General features: G+C 38.8%; 1 protein-coding gene across 1 annotated transcript in view; it reads right to left on the bottom strand.

The window, feature by feature from the left end:
• The window catches only part of LOC126161753 (uncharacterized), a 73,963-nt gene that overhangs the window by 7,664 nt on the left and 40,891 nt on the right, over positions 1–25,408 (bottom strand). The window contains exons 4-5 of the mRNA XM_049917802.1: positions 18,460–18,657; positions 10,842–11,028 (exon numbers count right to left, since the gene is read on the bottom strand). Coding sequence (XP_049773759.1) covers positions 10,842–11,028; positions 18,460–18,657 — 385 coding nt within the window. The remainder of the gene's footprint in view (positions 1–10,841; positions 11,029–18,459; positions 18,658–25,408) is intronic.

The raw sequence follows: 25,408 nt of genomic DNA, 5'->3' as shown, positions 1-25,408 counted from the left end.
ATGATGATGATGATCAACTCCAAGTGGACTGTGATCTGTAGCTCTTTTTATTAGTCAGTACCTTATGATAACCACATCTGGTTCATATATTGTAATTATGAATGTCTCTGTTCATTATGCTCAGTTCATCATTCTCTTTTATAAAGACATACATATTCTTAAAGACATACAATGAATACACAATCTGGGAATTATAATTTTTAAAGTAATTCATATAGGACTGGTGTTTACTTACATTATCACTTATCCTAATTGCTCTTTTTTGAATACTGAATATACTATCCATGTAGACTGTGGGTTCCGCACCCCAAATTTTAACCCAATACTGCAAATGTTAGTGAATTAATCTGTAGCACTCTTGTTTAAGGTTAGAAATATTTATTGTATTTGAGAGCCATTTTAGTAAGTAAATATTGCAACTAATCTTTTAACAGATGTAGTTGATATGATCTTTCCACATAAGATGTTCACCAAACACAATGCCTAAAAACTTATGTTTATTGGATGTTTCAACAGCACAGTGCTTCAGTATGAAATTAATTATAATTCAGCAAGAACTGAATTACAGCAGTCTTGTTCTTATTCAGTGTAAGTTTATTCACTGTTATTCTGTGATCAATTCAGAGTTCTTTTTATTGCTTTTGTAGTGCTAGCTTTTCAGTACGGCCCAAGCATACTGTATCAGCAGAATAGTTTACTAGCTTTGAGTTTTGTGGCTGTGTTATGTGATTAACATATACAACAAATAAAAATGGGCCAAGACTACTTCCCTGGGGACTCCACAGTCTAGAGTTTTGTATGCTGATTTTACTGTTAGGATTTTACTTCCAGTGTTAAAAACAGTTTAGTAGACTGTCTTCAGTCTTGAAGATACAAACATAAGAAGTTTCGTACTACTCATATCATAAGTTTCTAATTTGGACAATAGTACTGCATGATTCACAGAATCAAAGGCCTTACACAAATCTAGAAAAGTCCAATGACTTTGTTTCCTCCATCCAGTCTGTTTGGCAGTTCATGAAAAAAAGTTGTAACTGCAGCTGTTATCGATCACCCTTTTTGAAACCCACGCTGTGAGTTTGTTTAATATGGAGTATTTACATGAGAAAGATTACATTTAGTCTAGACTTAATCTTTCAAGCAACTAGCCAAGCACTGAAGTCAATAAAATTGGTGTGTAATTATTTGTGTCAGGGATGAAGATTGTAAACCACTGTTACAGAATCTGAACATATTACCCCACCCATGTCAGTACATACTGGACCTACTATGTTCCACCAAGAAAAATATTAGCAACTTAGATATAAACTCAGACTGGCACCAACAGGATTCAAGGTCAAAGAACTCTCTACGAGTAATTCCCCATTCAACAAAACTATACAGTAAAGATGTCAAATATACTGGAATAAAACTCTACAATCATCTGCCAATAGCAGTGAAGAACATTACACAAGTGAAGGATTTTAAAGTAAAACTACAGTCACTCCTAATTAAACACTGCCTCTACAGCAAACAGGAATTCCTCAAAAACAACCGGCTTTAAGGAACTGCTCAACAAAAACATCAGATAATGGATCCCAAACTATTTACCTTATGTAACATAACTGAATGTTAGTTTTATTGGTATAAATGCTAAATTCTGGTACAGAATAAATATGAGACATAAGTACATTACACATGGATATAAATATGTAATCATACCAGTCTTTTTTTTAGTGCTATTACTACATGTTGGTTCAAATGGCTCTGAGCACTATGCGACTTAACTCCTGAGGTCATCAGTCACCTAGAACTTAGAACTAATTAAACCTAACTAATCTAAGGACATCACACACATCCACGCCCGAGGCAGGATTCGAACCTGCGACCGGAGCGGTCACTCGGCTCCAGACTGTAGCGCCTATAACCGCACTACATGTTGGATACACTTTATTTTCACATTCTTTGTTTAAGCTGTTTTACTCACATTGCTGGTGTCAGTTATTTGTTTAGCATAACAGTGTGCTTTTAGAGTCTCCAGGGATTTCCCGTATATTTTTCTTGTGAATTTCTACTTTGTTAGGAAGTACTTTAATCATTTGATAGAGTCCTCTTCTTATAAATGACTAATAGGTATCAAATGACCTGTTCTATATCATGATGTGCATTTCTGTACAATGTACACTACTGGCCATTAAAATTGCTACACCAAGAAGAAATGCAGATGATAAACGGGTATTCATTGGACAAATATATCATACTAGAACTGACATGTGATTACATTTTCACGCAATTTTTGTGCATAGATCCTGAGAAATCAGTACCCAGAACAACCACCTCTGACCATAATAACGGCCTTTATACGCCTGGGCATTGAGTCAAACAGAGGTTGGATGGCGTGTACAGGTACAGCTGCCCATTCAGCTTCAATGCGATACCACTGACGTATTGTGATGAGCCAGTTGCTCGGCCACCATTGACCAGACGTTTTCAATTGGTGAGAGATCTGGAGAATGTGCTGGCCAGGGCAGCAGTAGAACATTTTCTGTATCCAGAAAGGCCCATACAGGACCTGCAACATGCGGTCGTGCATTATCCTGCTGAAATGTAGGGTTTCGCAGGGATGGAATGAAGGGTAGAGCCACGGATTGTAACACATCTGAAATGTAGTGTCCACTGTTGAAAGTGCCGTCAATGTGAACAAGAGGTGACCGAGATGTGTAACCAATGGCACCCCATACCGTCACGCCGGGTGATACGCCAGTATGGCGATGACGAATAAATGCCTCCAATGTGCGTTCATCGCGATGTTGCCAAACATGGATGCGACTTATATGATGCTGTAAACAGAACCTTGGTTCATCCGAAAAAATGACGTTTTGCCATTCGTGCAGCCAGGGTCATCGTTGAGTACACCATCGCAGGCGCTCTTGTCTGTCATGCAGCGTCAAGGGTAACCGCAGCCATGGTCTCAGAGCTGATAGTCCATGCTGCTGCAAACATCGTCAAATTGTTCGTGCAGATGGTGGTTGTCTTGCAAATGTCTCCATCTGTTGACTCAGGGATCGAGATGTGGCTGCACGATCCGTTACAGCCGTGCGGATAAGATGCCTGTCATGTTGACTGCTAGTGATACGAGGCCATTGGGATCCAGCAGGGCGTTCCGTATTACCATCCTGAACCCACCGATTCCATATTCTGCTAACGGTCATTGGGTCTCGACCAACGCGAGCAGCAATGTCATGATACAATAAACCACATTCGCAATAGGCTACAATCCGACCTTTATCAAAGTCGGAAACTTGATGGTACGCATTTCTCTTTCTTACACGAGGCATCACAAAAATGTTTCACCAGGCAACACCGATCAACTGCTGTTTGTGTATGAGAAATCCGTTGGAAACTTTCCTCATGTCAGCATGTTGTAGATGTCACCACTGGCGCCAACCTTGTGTGAATGCTCTGAAAAGCTAATCATTCGCATATCACAGCATCTTCTTCCCGTCAGTTAAATTTCGTGTCTATAGCATGTCATCTTCATGGTATAGCAATTTTAATGGCAAGTAGTGAATGATTTAGAGGATCAAAACAAACAAATAAATAAATATTATAAATTAAAATAAATCTTTATACGCTGGTGGTACCTCAGTAATTTTTAAAAGTTCAAGAAATGTCCCCTCCTCACCAAACTTGCTTATTAAATTGGTTTTATTACTTAATTTTTTGCATTTCTGGAGTAATGTAGATGATATGTCACCTATGTTATTCCAGCCACTAGAAATTTTTATTTTGAGCTTTTAGATTATTTTCATTACCTCATATTCTGTTACACTCCTTAGGAAACATGAATCACTCAATTTAACTGAGTTTATTTGTAGTGTTGGTTCAATTTCTTCTTTGGATGCCTAAAATGTTTATGAAGGCCTCACATACTGTCTGACTTACTTATCAACATTCCAGTTTCTTTTACTGCTATCACTGCATCTTGGATACACTTTATTTTCACATTCTTTGTTTACTATATTCCAAGCTGTTTGACTGACATTGCTGGGGTGAGTTATTTGTGTAGCATAATAGTGCGCTTTTAGAGTCCTCAGGGATTTCCTGTATATTTTCCTTGTGTTTTCCTACTTTCTTAGGAAGTACTGTAATTTCATATCCATGAACAGCAGATATAGATTGTTCATATTTTCCTTTACTTGTGGATTTCTGGAGAAATTTTAATATTTTTCATTTCTTTAGATGTTTTACTATCGTACATGCCTGATTAAAACTATGGTTAAATATTTCATTAAAATGATCCTACTGTTTTATTAATATCATCTGATTTGTATACCTTTTGTCAGCCTCTGTGTTTCTTCAGTTTCTTATGGTGAATTTTTCTTTTATAAATGAATAAGTCACTATGTAGAACTATTTTATGGTCTGCCTTAATCTCTAGGGATAGAGCTCTAAGGTCCAAGAGACAATTCTTGATAGATCTTACCAATAGTTCTTCCCTATTTAAATTTGTAACAACATGGTCAATGCAAGATTATGAGTCAGGTGTTATTCTGGTAATGAATTTATGAATTGACATGGATATGGTTGTAGCATTGTAACATGTCAGAATACCCAAGATAACTTACATTATAGCTTAAAGAGTCAATGTTCACATCTCCAACATAATATGGCCTGTTTTTTGTTTGTTAATGGCTTATCCAGAAGTTCTTCTATGTGTCTGAAGAATTCATTTACATCACTATTTGATGACCTATATAGGCCTACAATTAAGCTGTTTTCACCTAGCTTTATTTTTACTGCTGCTGATTCAAACGATATCTTGACAGTGAGTTCATGAAACCAATCAATGTTTTCACACTGGACATTATTTCTAAATAAATGTCTACACCAACATCTTGTGGATCTTTCTACAGTAGTCACCCACTCACAATTTTATAATTATTTAATTTAAAGCAATGAATCTTTTCGGTCTTGCATCAAAATTCATTCACAATATGTAAGTGTGGATTACTCTCTCCTAGAAGTTCATGAGCAACAAGAGTTGTAGCTTATTGCACTCCAGACCATAAGGCCAGGGGTGGGGCCTGTCTCTCTTGAATTAATGCACTCTACAAGACAACACTCAACAGGTCTACATTATATGCACAAATGACTATCACTTGCATACAGGCAGAATCTGATTTCATCACTGAAGACCACAGCATGGCATTCCATCTTCCAAGTGATCCTCTGATAGCACCAATTGAGCCATGCACCTTGATACTGTAGCTTGTGTGGAAGATGGGCTATAGGTCAGTGTGCCCATAGTCCCACTGCTGATTATCAGTTCGCAACAGTTTGTGTTGACACATCAGGGCTCATAAGCCCTTTTATCTGTGCTGTAGTAGCTGTAAATCTGCCACTGCTGTCCTTATAATATGACAATTCTGGCAGGTGTCTCTGCTGTGTGGACATCCAGAACCTCATCTACGTGTGTAAGCATGTTCATGTGACCACTGACACCAGCAGTGTTGCACAACTGACACAGGATGTCCAACTTGTGTAGCAGTTCTCCAAAAGGATACTCGGAAGGCCACAGTTTGACCCCTTTCAAATTCGCTCAGTTGTCTCTAGGAAACACAAGTGGGTCTCCATGACATGATTGCCCACTTGCTTCACATTTTTGTACCACATTGAGCCTTCTGACTGTGAGCATTGCCTACTAAAGGGTAGGCACAAATGTTGCCCTGATAGCTATGCTACAATGCTATCTGTTGGCGGATGACACTGAAACCATTATCAATAAATCTACTGTCCCCCAGGTGGCATATGCCATCATCAGACCAAACTCCTCAATGTTGTCTCTCCAGGTGTGCTTTTTCTTTTTTCTTTTCTTTTTTTTCCTGGGCAGTGTACATTTCAAATTTTAACCTTGGAAGCCCAACTTACAGTTTTTTCCAATTAACTATTTCTGGTGTTTTATGTGTGTGTGTTTTTATTATTTGATTGTGCTTTTTACTTTTTTTTTGTATATTCTGGCTGGTAGTTAGTTCATGTATAGTTATGATATAACTCTGATGTCTTGTTCCCTGCATGTTATTTTCAATTGCAAGCTTGGAACAATTGTACAAGTCAAGTATTTTCACCATCTACTGCGGCTGTGATCAATAAAGCTAATGTTAACATCATTCAAGGGAGTTTTTGTGTAGTGTGGTTCCATCATATTAAGTACGCACAGGTTCTAATGGTCAAACAACAGTCTGCCCAGCTTGTACCGGTGAAGTGATGACCCCAGAGTGATTTATCTGCATAGTATCATTGGATTTATGAGCACTTAGAGAAGAGATTTGCAAAATGGCTGACGCGACAACCACTGTGTCACAATTGGCTGTAAGACTACTACCTTTTCTGGCCAAACATTCCAGCTTTCTGGTTTGCACAGGTGGAGGCCAATTTTTTCTAGTCTGGAATTTCTGCAGACACTACCTCATTTGCCTCAATAGTAGGCCAATTAAATCACCAGTATGCTGTGGAAGTGCAAGATATAATTACTTCGTGGCCAGAATTGATCCAGTGAGTGTCAGCACAACATGAAGAGCAGGTTCTCAGTTGGGAAGACATTGGAAACAGAAAGCCTGTGCAGTACTTGCGGCACCTAAGAAACAAAGTCAACATGTATACTGTTCTGGACAGCTTACTAGGTGCAATAAGGAGCACCGCCTGCCAAAGCAATTATAGCGTCACTGTCTGACACACCCTTAGACGTAATAGCAGAGTTGGCAGATAAAATCCAGGACGTGATGATACCAGCTCCTGTCAGAGCAATCACTGAGCAGTGCGCTAGCACAATGCCAAGTGTTTTGCACGCATATTACAACACCTTGGCAGCCAAGATCTACTGTTGCAGCAGATTAGCAAACCATTCATATTGCTAAAGCAATACAAGTGGCAGATGGCAAGTATGTGAAGCTGTTGAATGGATTTCCGGCTTTGACACGACCCCCTGGAGCACATAAGGAGATAAGGCACAGCACTGCCCACTACACAGAGATGACTGATGGTCCCCCCACGTCTTGCAGACCATGACATTTGGCTGCAGATCATCTTAAAATTGCAAAAGCAGAATTCAACAGTATGATTTGTGAAGATGTAATGTGGCTTTCAACAGCCCCTGGTCCTCACCACTACATTTGGTCCTGAAAAAGGGTGATGCATGGATGCGTTGTGGTGACTACAGAGCCATGAATGCCAGAACAATACCGTACAGATACGTAACTACAACTATGCATTGAGTGGTGCAGTTATTTTTAGCATCCTGAACTGTCCAAAAGTGTACACACAGAACCCTTGAGCTGAATGAGATATTCCCACAGTGATCATCACTCCTTTCAGCCTGTCTGAGAACAAATTTATGACTTTCATACTCAGACATGCTGCTCACACATGGCAACACTTCATTGAATCAGTGCTACAGGGCCTAACTTTTGTTTTCACTTCCCTGGATGATATTTTAGTTTTTTGTCATTGACAGAGCAACATTGGCAGCATTTAATGGAATTGTTTAAGCAGTTCAACACTATGGCTTTGTCCTGAACACCGCCAAATGTGTCTTTGGCCGGCCCCAAGAGGGTTTCCTAGGGTATAGGGTAACAGCAGCAGGATCGCTACCACAGCCAGAAAAGATAGAAGACATCTTACAGATTTAACCCCCAAATATGGCCAAGGAATTGCATCAGTTCCATAAAGCCTTCAGACTACCTAAGGGAGCTCAAGTTTTCACATGAAAGACACTGACAATTTTGGATGCACTCAAATTTGAATATTCAACACACTTCTTAGAGATATAAACTGTGTGACTTCCATAGTGTTCTTAAAAATATTCAACACTGGAGATGGAATTAAATATCCAATCAGTACATATTAAATTTAGTAATGTATATGTTTGCAGTAGATGGAGGGGACAGCCAATCTGTCTAAATAAGACTTCTTACTGAAGCCAGCTGCAGCTATTGGAACAGTTCACAGTTTAACAGTTCACAATTTAAAATTGCACACAATGTGTGCAAATTGCACACAATTTAAAATTGCTATATACAGATTACTTATGGGAGGTCAAGAGCCACAGAAAACTTCAATGGCAAGAGACATGGAACAATGGACAACAGATGAAAGGTGGATATTACACAGCAGTACATCTCAAATTCACATAAGACCATGGTTTAAGAGGACTCATTTGGACTGATCAACTATTTTCACCATCATTTGACACTACTTAAACCATATCTCCTTTTCTCTACATAAGAGATACACAGACTGTGGTCCACAGCCTTACAGATGTTACAAACAAAAATTTACAATAATGAATGATTATTCATTATTGTAAATTTTTGTTTGTAACATCTTTCATTCCATCCTGGAAAAGGAGGCATGGGCCTTTGTGGAACTACAAAAGGCATATTCCAGCATGATGAGGTTTGTGAAACAAATTATGTAAGCTGTTGGTTCTCTCTCTCTCTCTCTCTCTCTCTCTCTCTCTCTCTCTCTCACTTACGCCATCGTATTAGCAAATCTGTACCTCTGCCCCCCCCCCCTTCTCCACTCTACATCTGCACTGAATCAACATTTATGGTTCTTCTGCATGTGAATGTGATTCTAAGATAGAAGCTGATGTGAATATCTTGTATTCGTGTCCCAAATTTAACTGTGAAATATCAGATTTTTGAAGACATTGATGAATACAGGATAAACCCACCTTCAACCAGCTTCTACTATTTTGTTTCCAAAAGACATCTGCCTTTATGAAAAGATTGTTAATTTCCATGACAGTGTAGGGAAAAATCTATAGTTTTGAATAGTATTTATATTTTACAGTACCTTATCACTTATAATAAATTTAAGAAATAATGTGAATTGAACACAAATATCTAATTTACTTACACTATGCGATCAAAAGTATCCAGACACCCTCAAAAACATATGTTTTCATATTAGGTGCATTGTGCTGCCGCCTACTGCCAGGTACAGCGACCTCAGTAGAAATTAGACATCGCAAGAGAGCAGAATGGAGCGCTCCGCAGAACTCACAGACTTCAAATATGGTCAGGTGATTCGGTCCACTTGTGTTCTATGTCTGTACGTGAGATTTCCACACTCTTAAACATCCCTAGGTCCACTGTTTCCGATGTGATAGTGAAGTGGAAACATGAAGGGGCACGTACAGCACAAGAGCATACAGGCCGACCTTGTCTGTTTACTGACAGAGACCGCCGACAGTTGAAGAGGATCATAATAAGTAATAGGCAGACATCTATCCATACCATCACACAGGAATTCCAAACTGCATCAGGATCCACTGCAAGTACTATGACAGACGGGAGGTGAGAAAACTTTGATTTAATGGTCAAGCGGCTGCTCGTAAGCTACACATCACACCGGTAAATGCCAAACAATGCCTCGCTTGGTGTAAGGAGCTTAAACATTGGACGAATGAACAGTGGAAAAACATTGTGTGGAGTGATGAATCACAGAACACAATGTGGCGATCCAATGGCAGGGTGTGGGTATGGCGAATGCCCGGTGAACGTCATCCGCCAGCATGTGTAGTGCCAACAGTAAAATTTGGACGCGGTGGTATTATGGTGTGGTCATGTTTTTCATGGAGGGGGCTTGCACCCATTGTTGTTTTGTATGGCACTATCACACCACAGACCTACATTGATGTTTTAAGCACCTTCTTGCTTACCACTGTTGAAGAGCTATTCGGGGATGGCAATTTCATCTTTCAACATGATCAAGCACCTTTTCATAATTCACGGCCTGTGGCGGAGTGGTTATACAACAATAACATCCCTGTAATGGACTGGCCTGCAGAGGGTCCTGATCTGAATCCTATAGAACACCTTTGGGATGTTTTGGAACATCGACTATGTGCCAGGCCTCACTGACCAATATCGATACCTCTCTCCAGTGCAGCACTCCATGAAGAATGGGCTGCCATTCCCCAAGAAACCTTCCAGCACCTGATTGAACGTATGCCTGCAAGAGTGGAAGCTGTTAGCAAGGCTAAGGGTGGGCCAACACCGCTTTGAATTCCAGCATTACCGATGGAGGGAGCCATGAACTTTTAAGTCATTTTCAGCCAGGTGGCGAGATGCTTTTGATCACACAGTGTATCATGCTATTCGTTAAAAATTTACCATAGAAAAAATTGTGAGAGCTTGAGCTTTTAATTCTGTAGATATGAATTTCTGTATTTTCTCCATACAATTAAGTACACAACATAAATGTGTATCAGATGGCTGAGTGGAGTAAAAACTGTGGAGTGAGAGAAAAATAAAAAGACCCCACTAAGAAACTACAACCAAGATCTTGAAGGATTTTATTATTGAACCCTGCCTGACTTGTTTCTTTGGTGTTTGAAATCTCATGTGTTTGCTAAGAAAACCAACTTTTCTTGCGTGTAAATCAAAGATTAGAATTGCAATTTCTAAATAGAGTGCCCCAATTATGCTACAAGCCAAGAAATGAGAATATGGCATCAAAATTGTGTTGTACATCAGAGTTGTGTTGTATTTACAAATATATGAAACAGAATTGCTGGTCAGTACTTTACCTATAGAGGGCAAAATAATTGGTCCTGGCGACAAACACACATAAAAGTACACAACAACATCCTAGCTTTCAGAATTATTACTTCCCTCATTGGAGGGCAGAAAGATATAAGAAGAATGTAGGTTGGGGAAGGTTAAAAAGAAAGGACAGTTTCAGATCTAAGACAAGATGGACACTTTTGATAATATCATATTTAGTAAGAGGAGCAAGGGCAGAATTAGCATCAGCGAAAGCAAATTCTATTTTATATATTTTTGTTGTGAACTTACTTGACTTCAGCTTCCATAGGGGGCATTCCAAAAAGGAGCAGCTTTCCACCATCATTAAGCATTTCTAATGCTGTTTCTAAGGCAGGTATGGCACCACTGCAGTCAACAATAAGATCAAATTTGTATGATGGATCTTTCTGCATACGCTGTTTTAGTTCAGCAGGGCTGATGACTTCACATCCTGTACCTAAGAGCAGAATATGTAATATAGTTCATTATTCTTGATCTGAGTCACAAAACTGAAAAGTTTTCAAGGTGATTTACACACACACACGCACACAGAGAGAGAGAGAGAGAGAGAGAGAGAGAGAGAGAGAGAGAGAAAGAGAGAGAGAGAGAACTCTGGTGTCTAATTATCATGCAGTCTTAGGAAGCCCCCCTCCCCCCCTCTGATGTGGTGTTACAAGTGACATGCATGCCACAACAGATACATGGCAGTGGCATGGCATGCATGTGACTCAATGCTGATAGAAGTAAATTGGTACCATGTCCTCGTTGGATGATGAAGCTGTTCTGACTTCAGTCAGCTCAGTTATGTTATATGTAAATGAAGTGGAGTTACATCCATCTCTGTAGCCAGTTTCTAATTCAGCTTCTACATTTAAGTAAAAAATTTAAAACCACTGTTTTGGTATTCACGTGTGTTCTCCACTATGCAGTGTTTTTCCATTCGATTTTTAGAGAACTATAGGGGGAAAAAATTGATTCTTTTCCACCATATAGTCTCACATTACAGTTTGATAATGAACTTGCTCTCTTTCTGTTATTGCTTGTAGTTACCATACACTTCAAATTTAAGTAACCTACTGCACACATTTCAAAAAATTTATAGTGAAAACTATAGTCACTAACTAGTTTACACTTGATACATTTTAGGTCATACACAGCTGTACCTATAAAATGTAGCTCACATATCAAAATTATTTTTAACACCAGAAGGAGAGCCATGTTTATTTCCAAACTCTGGTAAGTAAATGACATATTTTTGGTAGTTGCCCCTGACAGACTACAATGCACCATACCTGACACTATCGCCACATGCTATGCAGAATTGTAGCTCATGTTTATCTTTTGTATGTTGTTTAAGAAGTCAGTTACTGTCACATTTTAAGTTAACATTGCATTAACAGTTATTTCCATTTTAAAACCAGAGACAGGCAATCACAGAGTAAGTGGCAGAGATACTACATACATCAACACTGTATTTTATATTGGGCGGGCACATGCAGCTGTTGAAAGGCATGACATTAAGAAGAATTATGCAGACAGCTGGTAAAATTCGTGTTTTATTGATACTTCTTGCTGATATTTTCTCTGGTAATACAGGCTCAGCCACTATGTTACCACCTGATGATGGCATAATGGAACGCGAAAACAAGTTGCCTCTGGAATAAACCAGAGATAAAAATACAGCTGTCAGTTTATTTGTTGCTGGCTATGTCTATATTGGCTCTCATCTCATCAATAAGGATGGATGAAGTCAATTTTTCTTGTCTGCACTAACTGTTTCATTCACAAAGTATTAAAAAACTGGTTTTGTTCACATATTGTCAAATCAATGGCTTGTATTCCAGCAAATAATGAATGTGAAATTGTATTTTGCTATTTATGTAATTATAAGGGGAATTTAAAAAAAAACTGAAGCATAATTACAGAAACCAGTACCTATGTGTCAGAAGTATTGACCCTGGCTGCTGAGACACTTGTCTCAATGTGACACAAGGTGGAAAGGCTGTCCATAAAATTCCTGGGGCTGCGATGTTAAGCAGTTCCACAGGTACAGCTGGATGTCGTCATCTGAGGTGAATGATTTGCCTCTCAGAGTCTTTTTAAGAGGACCAAAAATGGCATAATCACAGGAAGAGAGGTCTGAACTTTATGGAGGGTGGCCAAGAACCTCCCATTTGAATTCCTGCAGGAGTGCCGTGTGACTGTTGGCCGTATGACACTTTGCATTGTTGTGGAGCAGAATGACCTCAAGGGTGAAACTGCCTGGTCATTTTGATTTGATCGCTTGGCAAAGAGTCGTCAAGGTTTGTGAGTAACGTTGGGCATTCACTGTTGTCCTGTGCTGCAGGAAGTGAATCAGAAGGGGGCCATCTTGGTCAAAGAAGAACATCAGCATAACCTTTCCTGCACTCGTGTGGATGACAATGTCCAGCTGTATGTGTGGAATTGGTTAACATTGCAGCCCCAGGAATTTTATGACACAACCTTTCATCGCTTTGTGTCACAGTGGGACAAGTGTCTCAACAGCCAGTGTCAATACTTCTAACACACAGGTGCTGGTTTCTGCAATTATGCCTCCAGCTTGTTTCTTTTTGAATGCCCCTCATAAAGCATACTGTGTTCTGGATAATTGTGCACATGAGAGAGATGGTAACAACTTGTCAAACTGTGAAAGGATTTGAGCCTGCCACAAACTAGGATAAGAGAATAAGAAATTTGTCAGTAATAAGAAACTGAGATGCAAAGACTAATTATTTTGTAAGTGAAACTGATAAAGTGCTTTATCAGGGTAGCAAAATCTGAGGTGTTACTTAAGGCAGAAAATGAGCTGTCTTATTCATCTCCCTTTACATGTGCAATTTTGTTAATTTCATTGTTTTCTCTTGATTATTGTGTTCTATAGCTCCATCTGCAAATTATTCTGACATATAATAAAACAAACTAATTTGCTACTGCTGACTCTCTGTCACACTATCCGGCAGCCCATTTTAGAGCAGGGCTTCCTGAATGTGGTTTCATCAGTTCTATTTCTATTGATGTAAGTATCACTTTTTTCAGTAATGTAATTGATCAAGGCTATCATGTGGTTGGTTGATTTGTTTGGGGGAAGAGACCAAACAGCGAGGTCATCGGTCTCATCAGATTAGGGAAGGATGGGGAAGGAAGTCGGCCGTGCCCTTTCAAAGGAACCATCCCAGCATTTGCCTGGAGCGATTTAGGGAAATCACGGAAAACCTAAATCAGGATGGCCGGACGCGGGATTGAACCGTCGTCCTCCCGAATGGCTATCATGTGGCTTTATTCATGTGATGGAAAGAAAGCCAATGTCATTACTACCACTTGTTTATGAAACAAATGTGGGAACATTATCCCTTGTCATATTGTATAAAAAATTGTAATGCATGCTGCCACTGATGCCACATTCTCATCAGTCATTCATTTCATTTTCTGAGGACGTTTAAAATAAATAATTAACAAATTTTGTATTTATCTTTATACCAACAATGAATATACTATACATTTCCCAATATCAACCATCGACCAGTCATGCAAAGAATACTTCAGAAAATACAGCATTTCTAATTTTTATAGTAATCTGATCTCTTTTATCCCTAGTTGACTTCATTTATAAAATCGTTACCAGATTCCATCATAATTGCAATTTGCTAGATTGTGCCAGATGAAGCATGTGAACAATAAAAGAAGTGTAGGAGTTTCTCAAAACTTAACCATGCAGCTAGTGTTCAATGAACATTCCACTTCTGCAAAGTCGGCCTTAAGGTATTTAAAAAGTTGAATATGTATCCCACTTTACTTTTATTTTTTCTGAGCACACGGTACCATTCAAGAATTGTAGCTAAAATGTCAAAGGTAATTTGAGAACATCTGCAGCCTGAAAATTTACCAACACCAACTCAATAATTCTGGCATAAAACAGCTGATTGTTACTAGGAACTGTGGAATCTACCAAACTGTGTTGGTGGTTTTAATGGAAAGCACATCAAGATTGAAGCTCCCGCTAAATCTGGTTCAACATTTTATAATTCCAGTCCATAGTCGTGTTAGCTGTTTTTAGATGCAGATGGATTATTTTTATCAGCTGACACTGGTGAGTATGTCTGCAATAGTGATGGGAGAGTATTAAAAGAAAGTTGTTTCACTAAAGCATTGTTTGGGGAGATGTTCCCACTTCCAGACTCTAAATCTTTGTCTGAAGAATACCACAAATGTCAATATTGTTTTGTTCTAGATGAGGCATTTTGTTGTATATCAGTCATAGGCTGACTAAGTTACACTTTTAGCACAATGTCTTCCAAGTGCGAGTTGCTTACCCTTGGCTCGCAGGTGTCTCTCCACTGGAGACTATTTACAAATAGCACAATGGTATCACTTGTTGTGGATATGATACTGTGTACAAACAGTCTGTTGAGATACAGATTGTACAGGCTCCATCAGAGGGCACCAGACACGCTTCCAGCTAGCGCACACATCAGGAAACCAGTGGTGTGACCATAAAGGAAACAAATTAATTCTACACACCTTGTGGTCACAGACTTACTTCCATCTATTGGATGTTTAAGGTGAAGCACCACCTTCATCAGCAGCATTCAATTGCTTGTCCAGTTGTGGGCCAGGAAGTGGCTACACTCTTAGTTCATCAATCTGAACTCACTGAGACCAGCCCGTATGCTCCATCCTATCATCTTTGCATTCCTCCATCATTCCACATACAGTGATGACCTTTCTGCTACAGCATTCCCTCTTGTCCTTGTGCCATTCCCATTTCTTTTTGTGGCATCTCTCTGTCCTCTGGGCTTCATCCTACATCAACGCACACCAACATCTCCTCATGTGAATCACATTCTACACTCCCACTAATTCTGTTGCGTTTTCTCTTTGCAGCACTGGCTGGATTTGTCCACACACTGGACAGCATCTGCTTTACAACCTCGGGTCTTGGGTATCTGGGATTCAGCTGCAGCCACTCTGGACCTCCTGTTCCATGGGACCTCTCATGTCACCCCAGGGAAGTTGTGATGCAGGATCTGAGGCCTTCATCGAGCTGGCTTTGCCACCTGCTCAAGTGCGGCAGGGGGGAGGATGCGGTATACCAGCCATAGGCCAACTACATTATGCTTCCAGCACAATGACTTCAACCTGCAGGCATATCTTCTCCAGAGACTTTGTACAAACAATCTGTTGATACACCAGTAGTTACAGGCTCCACCAAGAGGCACTAGCCCTGCTTCCAAGGAGCACATGCATCAGGAAACCCGCAGTGCTGCTGTCGAGGAAACAAATTCTGTGTGCATGCCATATGGTCACAGGGTTACTTCCACCTGTTGGATATTTAAGGCAGAGCGCCACCTCCAATGGCAGCATTCAATTGCTCATTCAGTTCCAGGACAGGAGCCAGCTACACCTGTAGCTCATCAATCCAAACTCACCGAGACCAGCTGAGATGCTCCACACTACACCGCGTCATCTCTACACTACTTCACGGTACGCTGCACAGCGTGGCCTCCATGGACACTGATCTGCAGACTCCTGAGGTGAAGATTCCCTTGGAATTGGTATTATGACAAAACTTCATTTCTGTTACTTTCAAGTGATCAGAAACGATGTTTCAGTTGTTATCTGAACTACTTTGTTGTGAACTTTTGTCATGAATAAAGTGTTCTTAACATAAATCTGGGCCTCATCAATTATTAGAGTGTGCAACCCCAAAATGATAAGGATAAAACTTGGAACTAAATACTTTTCCTCTCACAAAACACATAATCAGTTACATTCTCATGGACAAGTACTTAATGAGAAGTACATACTTAATTACAGATTATCCAAGGTAAGGTCAGCAAAATGCTCTCTCAGTATGTTAGTTTCAAGGTTCTGGATATTGAATACTTCAATAAATTGTGACATGAATAAAATTGGTATGATAGTTCAGGCTTCTCGTTTGTTCCATAGCTTCATATGGATTCATGGTAATGTATCTAAGTCATCTGTGCACCACAAGGTAGAGCATGCTACTAAGAACTCGCATCAAAAGTCTTAAAACCAACAGAGACCCAGAAACAATGCTATGCAATTGATTATTCTACTAAATTGTTTCTTTCTTAGCATTGTCTTTTCAGAACAAAGTATCTGATATTACATTAGATCCAGCAAGTCAGTAGAAAGATTTGCACACATCTTTTATAGAAAACCAGCTTATATAATTATATATAATTCTATTTATTTCTATACCTTCAGTCTCTTTCACAAAAATATTAAATGGATTTCAGTTACTGTATCTGTTCATCATATTTCACTAGCAGCCCATGCCCACACTTTATACTGAGCATTTTCATTGTTGTATTAGCACTGGCGTGATCAAAAATACAATGATAATTTTTCAATAGACCAACAAAAATGAATATTTAACTTGGGACTGTTTCTCATTTTTCTGGCTGCAGGCACTCACAAAACCAAAACACAAACATTCGTAAACTGTCAGTAGCACAGCCGTGGCATGTGCCAAAAGTTGGAGCATGTTGCATTCATCTGGCAGTGGTGTGGCATGCCATATGACAGTTATGTTGCATCAGTCTGTGAGATACTGTTCCATTAGACTGTGCATGTTCCTTGTGCAGTTGCAAGCTAGATGCATGCCTTGTGCCAAGCAATGCTACATGCCACATGCCACATCATTCCAATGGGCACCCTGCCTTAAAATGAGGTCTTATAATTTGTTATGTCCTATCATCGATTACACATACACACTATGACAGCCAACCACTTCATTGGCTGAGATTTGCGTAATGTGTACGGGTGGCAGATCAGAGCCAATGGTTGGCTGGCTTTGGTTGTGGTTCGGTCTGCTGGTGGTAACATCAAAGAATTGGCAGTTGGCTGATCTTAGGAACCCTCTCATAGTGTCGACACCGGGTTGAATATTTATTGGTTCTGTAGCAATTTGCTGTGTCTCTGGGAAGTTCTTTGTCCATCTTCTTCTTTTTCTGACAATCAGCTTCTCACAATAAAATAAATGGTACACATGCGACAACTGCTAAATCCTCTTCTTCCCTCATAACATCAGCTGGTGATATCATAATTAAAACACAACTTATAACAATAAGAAGACATTAGCAATGTTGGAAAATTATCAGAGCCAAATGATCAGAGCCAACTGTGATTCCACATGGCTGAATCCCTTTGCCCCAAGCCATTAGTTTGGTGAGGATGAGAAGCCAAATGCACTGGAAACTAATGTTTGGCCGAATCCAGCATCTGTTGTTTATTGGTCTTCATTGGCCTATTGTGTACACACCTTAAGAAAAACTGTCTTTGAACAGCAGCTCATCAAAGAAGTAATTTCTGTGATCTCAAAAATGTTCAAACCTAGGTTGTCATCTAGCACTGCTAAGCATTGGTACAATGCTTCAGCATCTGTTGAACTCGTGGTAGTGAACATATTCTACAGCACTCATGGGGATATAACATGTAAAGAATGCTTTCTGTAAACCCTTGCCATAGATACTGGACATAAATGATTATGTGTAAGTATCACTGAAAATTATTCCCTGTCAATATTCTAGAGACATGAGTCCCTTGTGGTGAAATGTACAGCCAACATTGTTAATAAATCCTCAAAGTAAACAACACAGTTAGTATTAACATTGTATAAAAGTTGTTATTTGTGACAATTAAAATGCTTCATATGTATTGCTTTCTTAATACATCATTACTATTGAAAAATGCAACTTTATCAATGCATAGAAACTTAGTTTTGAAAGTCAGTGTTGCTGTACTTTTAATATTTCCATTGAAGATTTATAAAAGAAAGACACATTTGCACAAAATATCTATACACATACATTGTTAGAACATCCACTGTCATAAGACTGACCTAATTTAGCAACTACATTTCTTCTGTGCTCTACCATCTCACTCACAGTCACATTTTGGTAACCTCTAGCATGTAGCATTGCTGTCCAGAGAGTTCCAATAATGCCTGCACCCATTACTAAAATGCGCGAAGCCACTTTGATAGGTTGTATGCGATCCCAGCCATGGCAAATGCATGACAGTGGTTCCACCAGTGCACCTGAAAAGAAGAATCACTAAGTGATCACTCTGTTTGTAAAATCATTCATTCATTCATCCACACATCGTGTTCTGTAAACCCCACCAAGAAGCAGAGACTTCAGATGTATAGAACGAGTCAAGTTATACATTAACCAGCAGGGACAATCACTCCTCGCTGCTACTTTAAAGTCAGTTAACAACTAATTATGATTATCAGTAATCTACTAAAACTGAATTATAGTAATTACATCGTGGTAAAATTAGGATCCATTCAGAACAAATATTAGAATTACACGCTATTAACTTTCTTCAGTTCACGTATTCTATAAGCTATAGAGTGAGTAATAAGGTAATCTTTTACTTTTTTTGAAATGTTTTGAAATATTTTGAGGTTTTCTATTTCCTGCCTGATGTCCACTGGCACCCTTTTATGGATATTATTGAAACTCTGTTCTGAACCCTAGAGGGAAATTGTTTCTACTTCTAGAATTATGATAGTGAACTGCTCAGTTCACACTAAATTCACATTTGTTATTGACTATGAATACCATTAGAGTGTATAATTATGTACTGGTAAGTAAGTGTAAGAATCCCTTGATCCCTGAAGGGGCTTCTACAAATGTTCAGTTATCAACCTTAAACAATAGTTGTACTGCATACTTCTGCAATGCCCATGAAAATGATACCATATGACAGAAGTGAGGTAAGGTTTGCAAAGTACACAGCACACTACAGAGAGTTCTAAGTGGAAAGCATAAAAAACTGAAGTTTTTGAGTAACTTGTACACACACTGATGACACATCATATTTTTATTTATCTTGATTCTCAAGAACTTCACACATGGAACACATGGAGAATCTGCCCAATGAATTCTGCTCCCGGCCACTGTAAGTCAATTTTTTTTGGTCTGAATTAGCATAATGTTAGTGTTTTGTAACATTAAGGGTTAAGCTGTCAGCTGTGAACCAGTTGAAAGCCTGTTCCATTATTGCCCCGGCTGTGTATGGTATAGGTATATTTGGGCTCCCTGTCAATATACTTGTGTCATCAGCAAACATTGAGTTCTTGAAGAGTCCTCCAATATCCCAGCTAAATTTTAAGTGTAGACCAAAAACAGGAATGGATCAACACCAAACCTTGTGGCACAACATCTTTAATGTTTATGCACTCTGAATATAATCTTAACCCAGTTTATCATTTGCTAATGTGGCCCTCTGTTTTCTATTGACTCCATCTCCATCCATGTAAGAGAAAGGCCTTAATGCCATACCATTTTAGTTTCCCTAATAGATTTTTATGACCTACACAATCAAAGGCCTTTGCAAGATAACAGAAAACACCAGAAGGGTAGATTTTATTGTTTAGTTCTACTAGAATTGGATTTGTGAAGTCATATGTTGCCTTCTCAGAAGATAAACCTTTAGGGAAGCCAAACTGAGTTATTTTTAAGCATTTATTCTCAGAAATATGGTTCAGTATTCTGTTCCTCAAACTGTTTGAGAACATGGGAAGGAGGTAGATCAACCCATAGTTAGAAGTCAGTTCATCTTCCCTTTCATAAATTGGTATTACTGCAGCATACTTCAGCCTTTCAGGAGATGCATCTTGACTCATCAACTGGTTATAAAAGCAGTGCTCGATTTGTGATGTTACACACCAGTATGCTATACCAGTACCTCTGAGAAAGAAAAAAATCAAAACCACAGATTTTGATATGTGGTAGAATAGAACTATTTCTGTGGCTGAAATTATGTAAAACTACACCTACTTGGTGCAAAACTAGACTGTACTTTTTCTAGACATAGGCAGTGGCAGATGCTGTGGCCAGCTACCTCTGCTGCCTCCCTGCCTGCTCCGCCACCCTGCACAAGCTCCACTATGCTGCCATATGCCACTTCATTCAGTTTATTCGATTCTGTTCAGTTTGGTGTGTCAGGTACCCACTTTACCTGTCACTTTTCTGTTGAGCTTGCTCAGTTCTCTTGAGTAACATTCTAAAATCAATGTGCCTAAATTCTTTTCTGTCATTTACAATGGATAAAATAAGTAGTTATTTCAATAACAAACCTAAAAAACAAAAACCAGTCAAAGAAGCTGAAAAATTCACACCACAGCCAATGGACACAGTTCAAACTTGATCACCAGTTTGCCTTACAAAATTGAGTATGAAAGCCCCTGTAAATTTATTTTTGGACTTAGATGACATCAAAACTGTGACATCTCTTGGAATTTTTCTTGTTGTGGTTCACTGTCTTGAAAGCTACAATTTAGATGAAAAATTTTGAAGAGTAGACTAACTTCTGTGGTGTTTAACAGAGTTTCAATGACGACTGAACAAAAATCTGGAGTCAGAGTTATGTGTGATGCTCTTATGTGTGATGCTCTTCTAAGAACTTTCAGAAGTTAGTGAGGAACTGCAACACTTAGATGTAGACTTATTTTGTGCTAACAAAAAACTTAAGATATTGTTTAACACATTTATCGCTCAGAAAGTCAGCCGTGACAACTATCAACAACAAAAGAATTACGGGAATCAAACTGTATGAAGAAAAACTAAAGAACTTTCTATCAATCGTGTTGACTCTTATGACAACTTTTCACAAGGGACTGAAAAGAGAATGTTGACTGGGGGAGATGTCAACACAAGCACTTGGCCCAAAGACATTAAAGACAGTACTTTGGAGAAAAAGCAGTCGAGTCACCTGCAGTTCACTTTCAGTTGAACAAATGAGATATAATTAAAGAATTTTGTGAGTACGTTTCTGACAATTGTGGGAACTTTGATGAAAACTGTGAAAGCAAAACAAAGAATCTCACAAATTTTATTCCATTGACAACTAGTATCAAGACAATTCATGCCATGTAGTGAATGTGAGAGAGAGAGAGTTTTCCCAAATTAATTTGATCGTTGCTGGTGGTAGAGCCATTCTGTTAACAAAAACTGCTTCTTCACTATTTTCTGTGAAGTTGAATGGCCAATAATGAATCATTTTCACCCTTAAAAGTATGTGGAATAATGGCTGCTTCGCAGATGGCACTCCATTATAAACACCAACAGCAGGAAAAGAGGGAAAAGATAGATACACAATGAAAATCATGAAAATCTTTCAAAGCTTTGGACAGTTTTATAAACTGTAAGTTGAAACATTTATGATTTTCCCTTTTTTGGTATCTCATAGTTCACATTTACTTGTGTTCACATTGTAATTTCATTTTTGTAACAAATCATATACTGAGAAATAATACTTAAATTAATCAATAAAACATGTAGTAATTGATTGTTGGTGCACATGGGAATTTTATTTTTTACCAGTACAACACATTTAAAATGCTCAGAAAAGCATTAAAGTAACATTTTCAGAAGTCTAATTTTCAAAAACACCATCCAGAAGTCACAGTACCAGAACCTCTTTTTTTGCAAATCAAGCACTGTATGAAGGTGACTCATGATGGTGACAGATGAGTTGGCAAAACTCATGTCTGGTGTTGGCATATTCCACCTAAATAAGTTCACTGGATCCACTTTCAATTGACCAATTTTTCCTCTGTGCTTTCAGCTAGTGTTACGAATAATTCACTGAATTTAGTAGCCAGAGGTTTGAATTTCATATCATCTGTCTTATAGCTACTACCTGGGACTTCATTATTAGGACTGTACATCACAGTAACAGGCTTCTACAAAGACACGTGTAAAAGATAAAATATGTAATGAAATAACAACAATACTAGGAAAAGGACTGATTTCTACTCAACATAAAGATGACATGTTGAGTTGCAGACCAGCACAACAGAAAGACTGTTACACATTTAGCTTTCAGGCCAAAGCCTCCTCCAGAAAAAAAATGCACATACATTCAAACAAGCAAGCACACCTCATGCACACATGACTGCCATCTCTGGCACCTCAGACAGGAATTGAATAAAATATTTTTGAAGAGGAGTACATTTTTGTGTCTTACACAGTAAAAGAGATAGGAGGGGCAGGGGGAAGCTTTCATTATTCTTTCAATTCTCTTTTGTACTGCACCTGTTGACGTATAACATAAATCATCAGTTTTTTACTATTTTTTATGCTGTCTTCCAGCTCTATGTTGTATCAAACTTTTCGAGCTTGCATAACCAACAACATACAACCCTTTTTTGTTTAAAGTGTAACAATAATAATAATAATTCCAGCATGGAAACAAACAAAAATGAAGAACTATCTCCATTCATGTGAGTGAGACATTATGTCCTCTGGTGTGCGTGTTTGGGTGTCTGTGTTATTTTGTGTGAGACAGTGCATATTTACTGTGCTATTTTGTATTTCTATTCACCACACACTATTCAGCAGGTGAATTATTGTCTATCTTACTTTGTCTTTATTCTTCTTTTCCTTCAGCATTAATTATACCTATAGTGGGAACAGCTAATTATTAGCAGTAACCCATCCAAATTTGGCAATCAATGTTATTTATATACTATGCCCAAATACCCTCCCTCTAGCTATAAACTTCAATAACCATAAAGTAGGAAGGTTCTGTGCACCATATTTCAGTTCATGGTGTTATTTCTGTATGTAATCACATTGCAGTTACTTGTATGTCGTGTTTTTGAGGTGAATATGGGGAAAAGGTCTAGCATTTGCCTAGAGCTCTAGTCATGGGGAAACTAATAAAACAATCACACTTAGACTGATTAATGTACCAGACCAGTGGTATTAGCCCAGGTAACTTACCTACGAGCACACTGTGTGTTAAGCAGTATAACCAGATAATAAGCCATAATCAATGTCTTCAATAAACTGTTCTGTATATTCTCTTCCCTGTTTGCCACTACAATTCTCCCCCACCCTCCCCTATTAATTTTTCTGGTGCAGAGATAACTATTACCGGATGCTTTGCTGTGGGTCACATTTAGTTGTTTCTTCCCATGCAGGATTCCCACAGTATACTCTTTATAGTTACTGTCATGAAATACGCTGTCTACCTACTTTATCTTTGAAACCAGTCTGGAGTATTGTACTTTAAATGATCCCAGGTCATTGTTCTCTTGCTTTCTTGCCAGCTGTGTTTCCCCTCCGTACACAAGTGTTCTGTGGTCCACTAATTATCAGTGATGGCTACTAATCTGGGAGTTCCAGGTGATTCCTAGCGAGCACATCAGATTTCTGTGGGATATGAGGATCCATAACAGTGCTCACTGAGCATGTTCGGGACAAATGAGAAGAAAAAGTGGAAGAAAATGATTTTTTAACTACCGTGAGTAATTTAGTTCCTCTATGTAAAAGGGCATAATCTGGCTACAATTCACCATGAGCTGTGTGACAGATGATAGTGTTTAACATGCTACAACATGAAGAATCAAATAAATGCAGAAGCAACAGAAGTAATAGAAAGTTTCTAAAAAATTAAGTTCATCCACAAAACAAAGAGTATTCCAAAACACATTGTGAAGGAAGAACCACACTACCAACTGCATAGGTGGACAAGGTGAAAAGTTCTCTGTCTGTCACAGAGAAGACTTTTATATCAATGAAATTTTGTTTCTTTTATGTTGGTTCATGTTTTGTGTCAACATAACGAGCCATAAATTGATCTACACAATAATCTGGTTTATATATTCTTTGGACTAGTGATGTTGAGTGGGTTTAAATCCAGATAATAAATTGACATACTGTGTTATCTTAAAATTGTTTGTTTTGAATGATTTATGGTGAAAGTAAGTTCATGCAAAGTTGATAATTATAATGAGATTACTTCTTCATTTTCAACTATGAAGAAATGTGCTGTTGAATTAAAATATAGCTGTACTTTTTGTGAAGATTTATCCACGATAAGCATATCCAAAAACTTAAGCCACACAGGAAATGAAGAAAGTGTGAAGTGTGAGTAAAAGTACATGAAATACGTAAGAGTACAGGTACACTATGTGATCAAAAGTATCTGGACACCCCCAAAAACATACGATTTTCATATTAAGTGCATTGTGCTGCCACTTACTGCCAGGTACTCCATTTCACCAACTCAGTAATCATTAGACATCATGAGATAGCAGAATGAGGTGCTCCGCGGAACTAGCGGAACTCACGGACTTTGAACGTGGTCATGTGATTGGGTGTCACTTGTGTCATACGTCTGTATGCAAGGTTACCAAACTCCCAAACATCCCTAGGTCCACTGTTTCTGATGTGATAGTGAAGTGGAAATGTGAAGGGACATACACAGCACAAAGGCACACAGCACAAAGGCACACAGGCTGACCTCATCTTTTGACTGACAGAGACCGCTGACAGTTGAAGAGGGTTGTAATGTGTAGTAGGGAGACATCTATCCAAGCCATCACACAGGAATTCCAAACTGCATCACGATCCACTGCAAGTACTATGACAGTTAGGTAGGAGGTGTAAGGAGAGTAAACATCGGATGATTGAACACTGGAAAAATGTTGTGTGGAGTGATGAATTATGATACACAATGTGGAGATATGCTGGCAGGGTGTGAGTATGGCAAATACCTGGTGAATGTCATTTGCCAACATGTGGAGTGCCAACTGTAAAATTTGAAGGCGGTGGTGTTATGGTGTGGTCGTGTTTTTCATTAAGGGGGCTTGCATTCGCTGGTTTTTTTTTGTGTGGCACTATCACAGCACAGGCCTACATTGATGTTTTAAGCACGTTATTGCTTCCCGCCGTTGAAGAGCAATTAGTGGATGGTGATTGCATCTTTCAACATGATCGAGAACCTGTTCATAGTGCACGGCCTTTGGTGTTGTGGTTACATGACAATAA

Source organism: Schistocerca cancellata, chromosome 2 (assembly GCF_023864275.1).
Source record: "Schistocerca cancellata isolate TAMUIC-IGC-003103 chromosome 2, iqSchCanc2.1, whole genome shotgun sequence".
In the NCBI taxonomy this organism is placed as follows: Eukaryota; Metazoa; Arthropoda; class Insecta; order Orthoptera; family Acrididae; genus Schistocerca; species Schistocerca cancellata.
The sequence above is the reverse complement of the archived record's forward strand: the minus strand, read 5'-3'. Positions and strand labels throughout refer to the sequence as shown.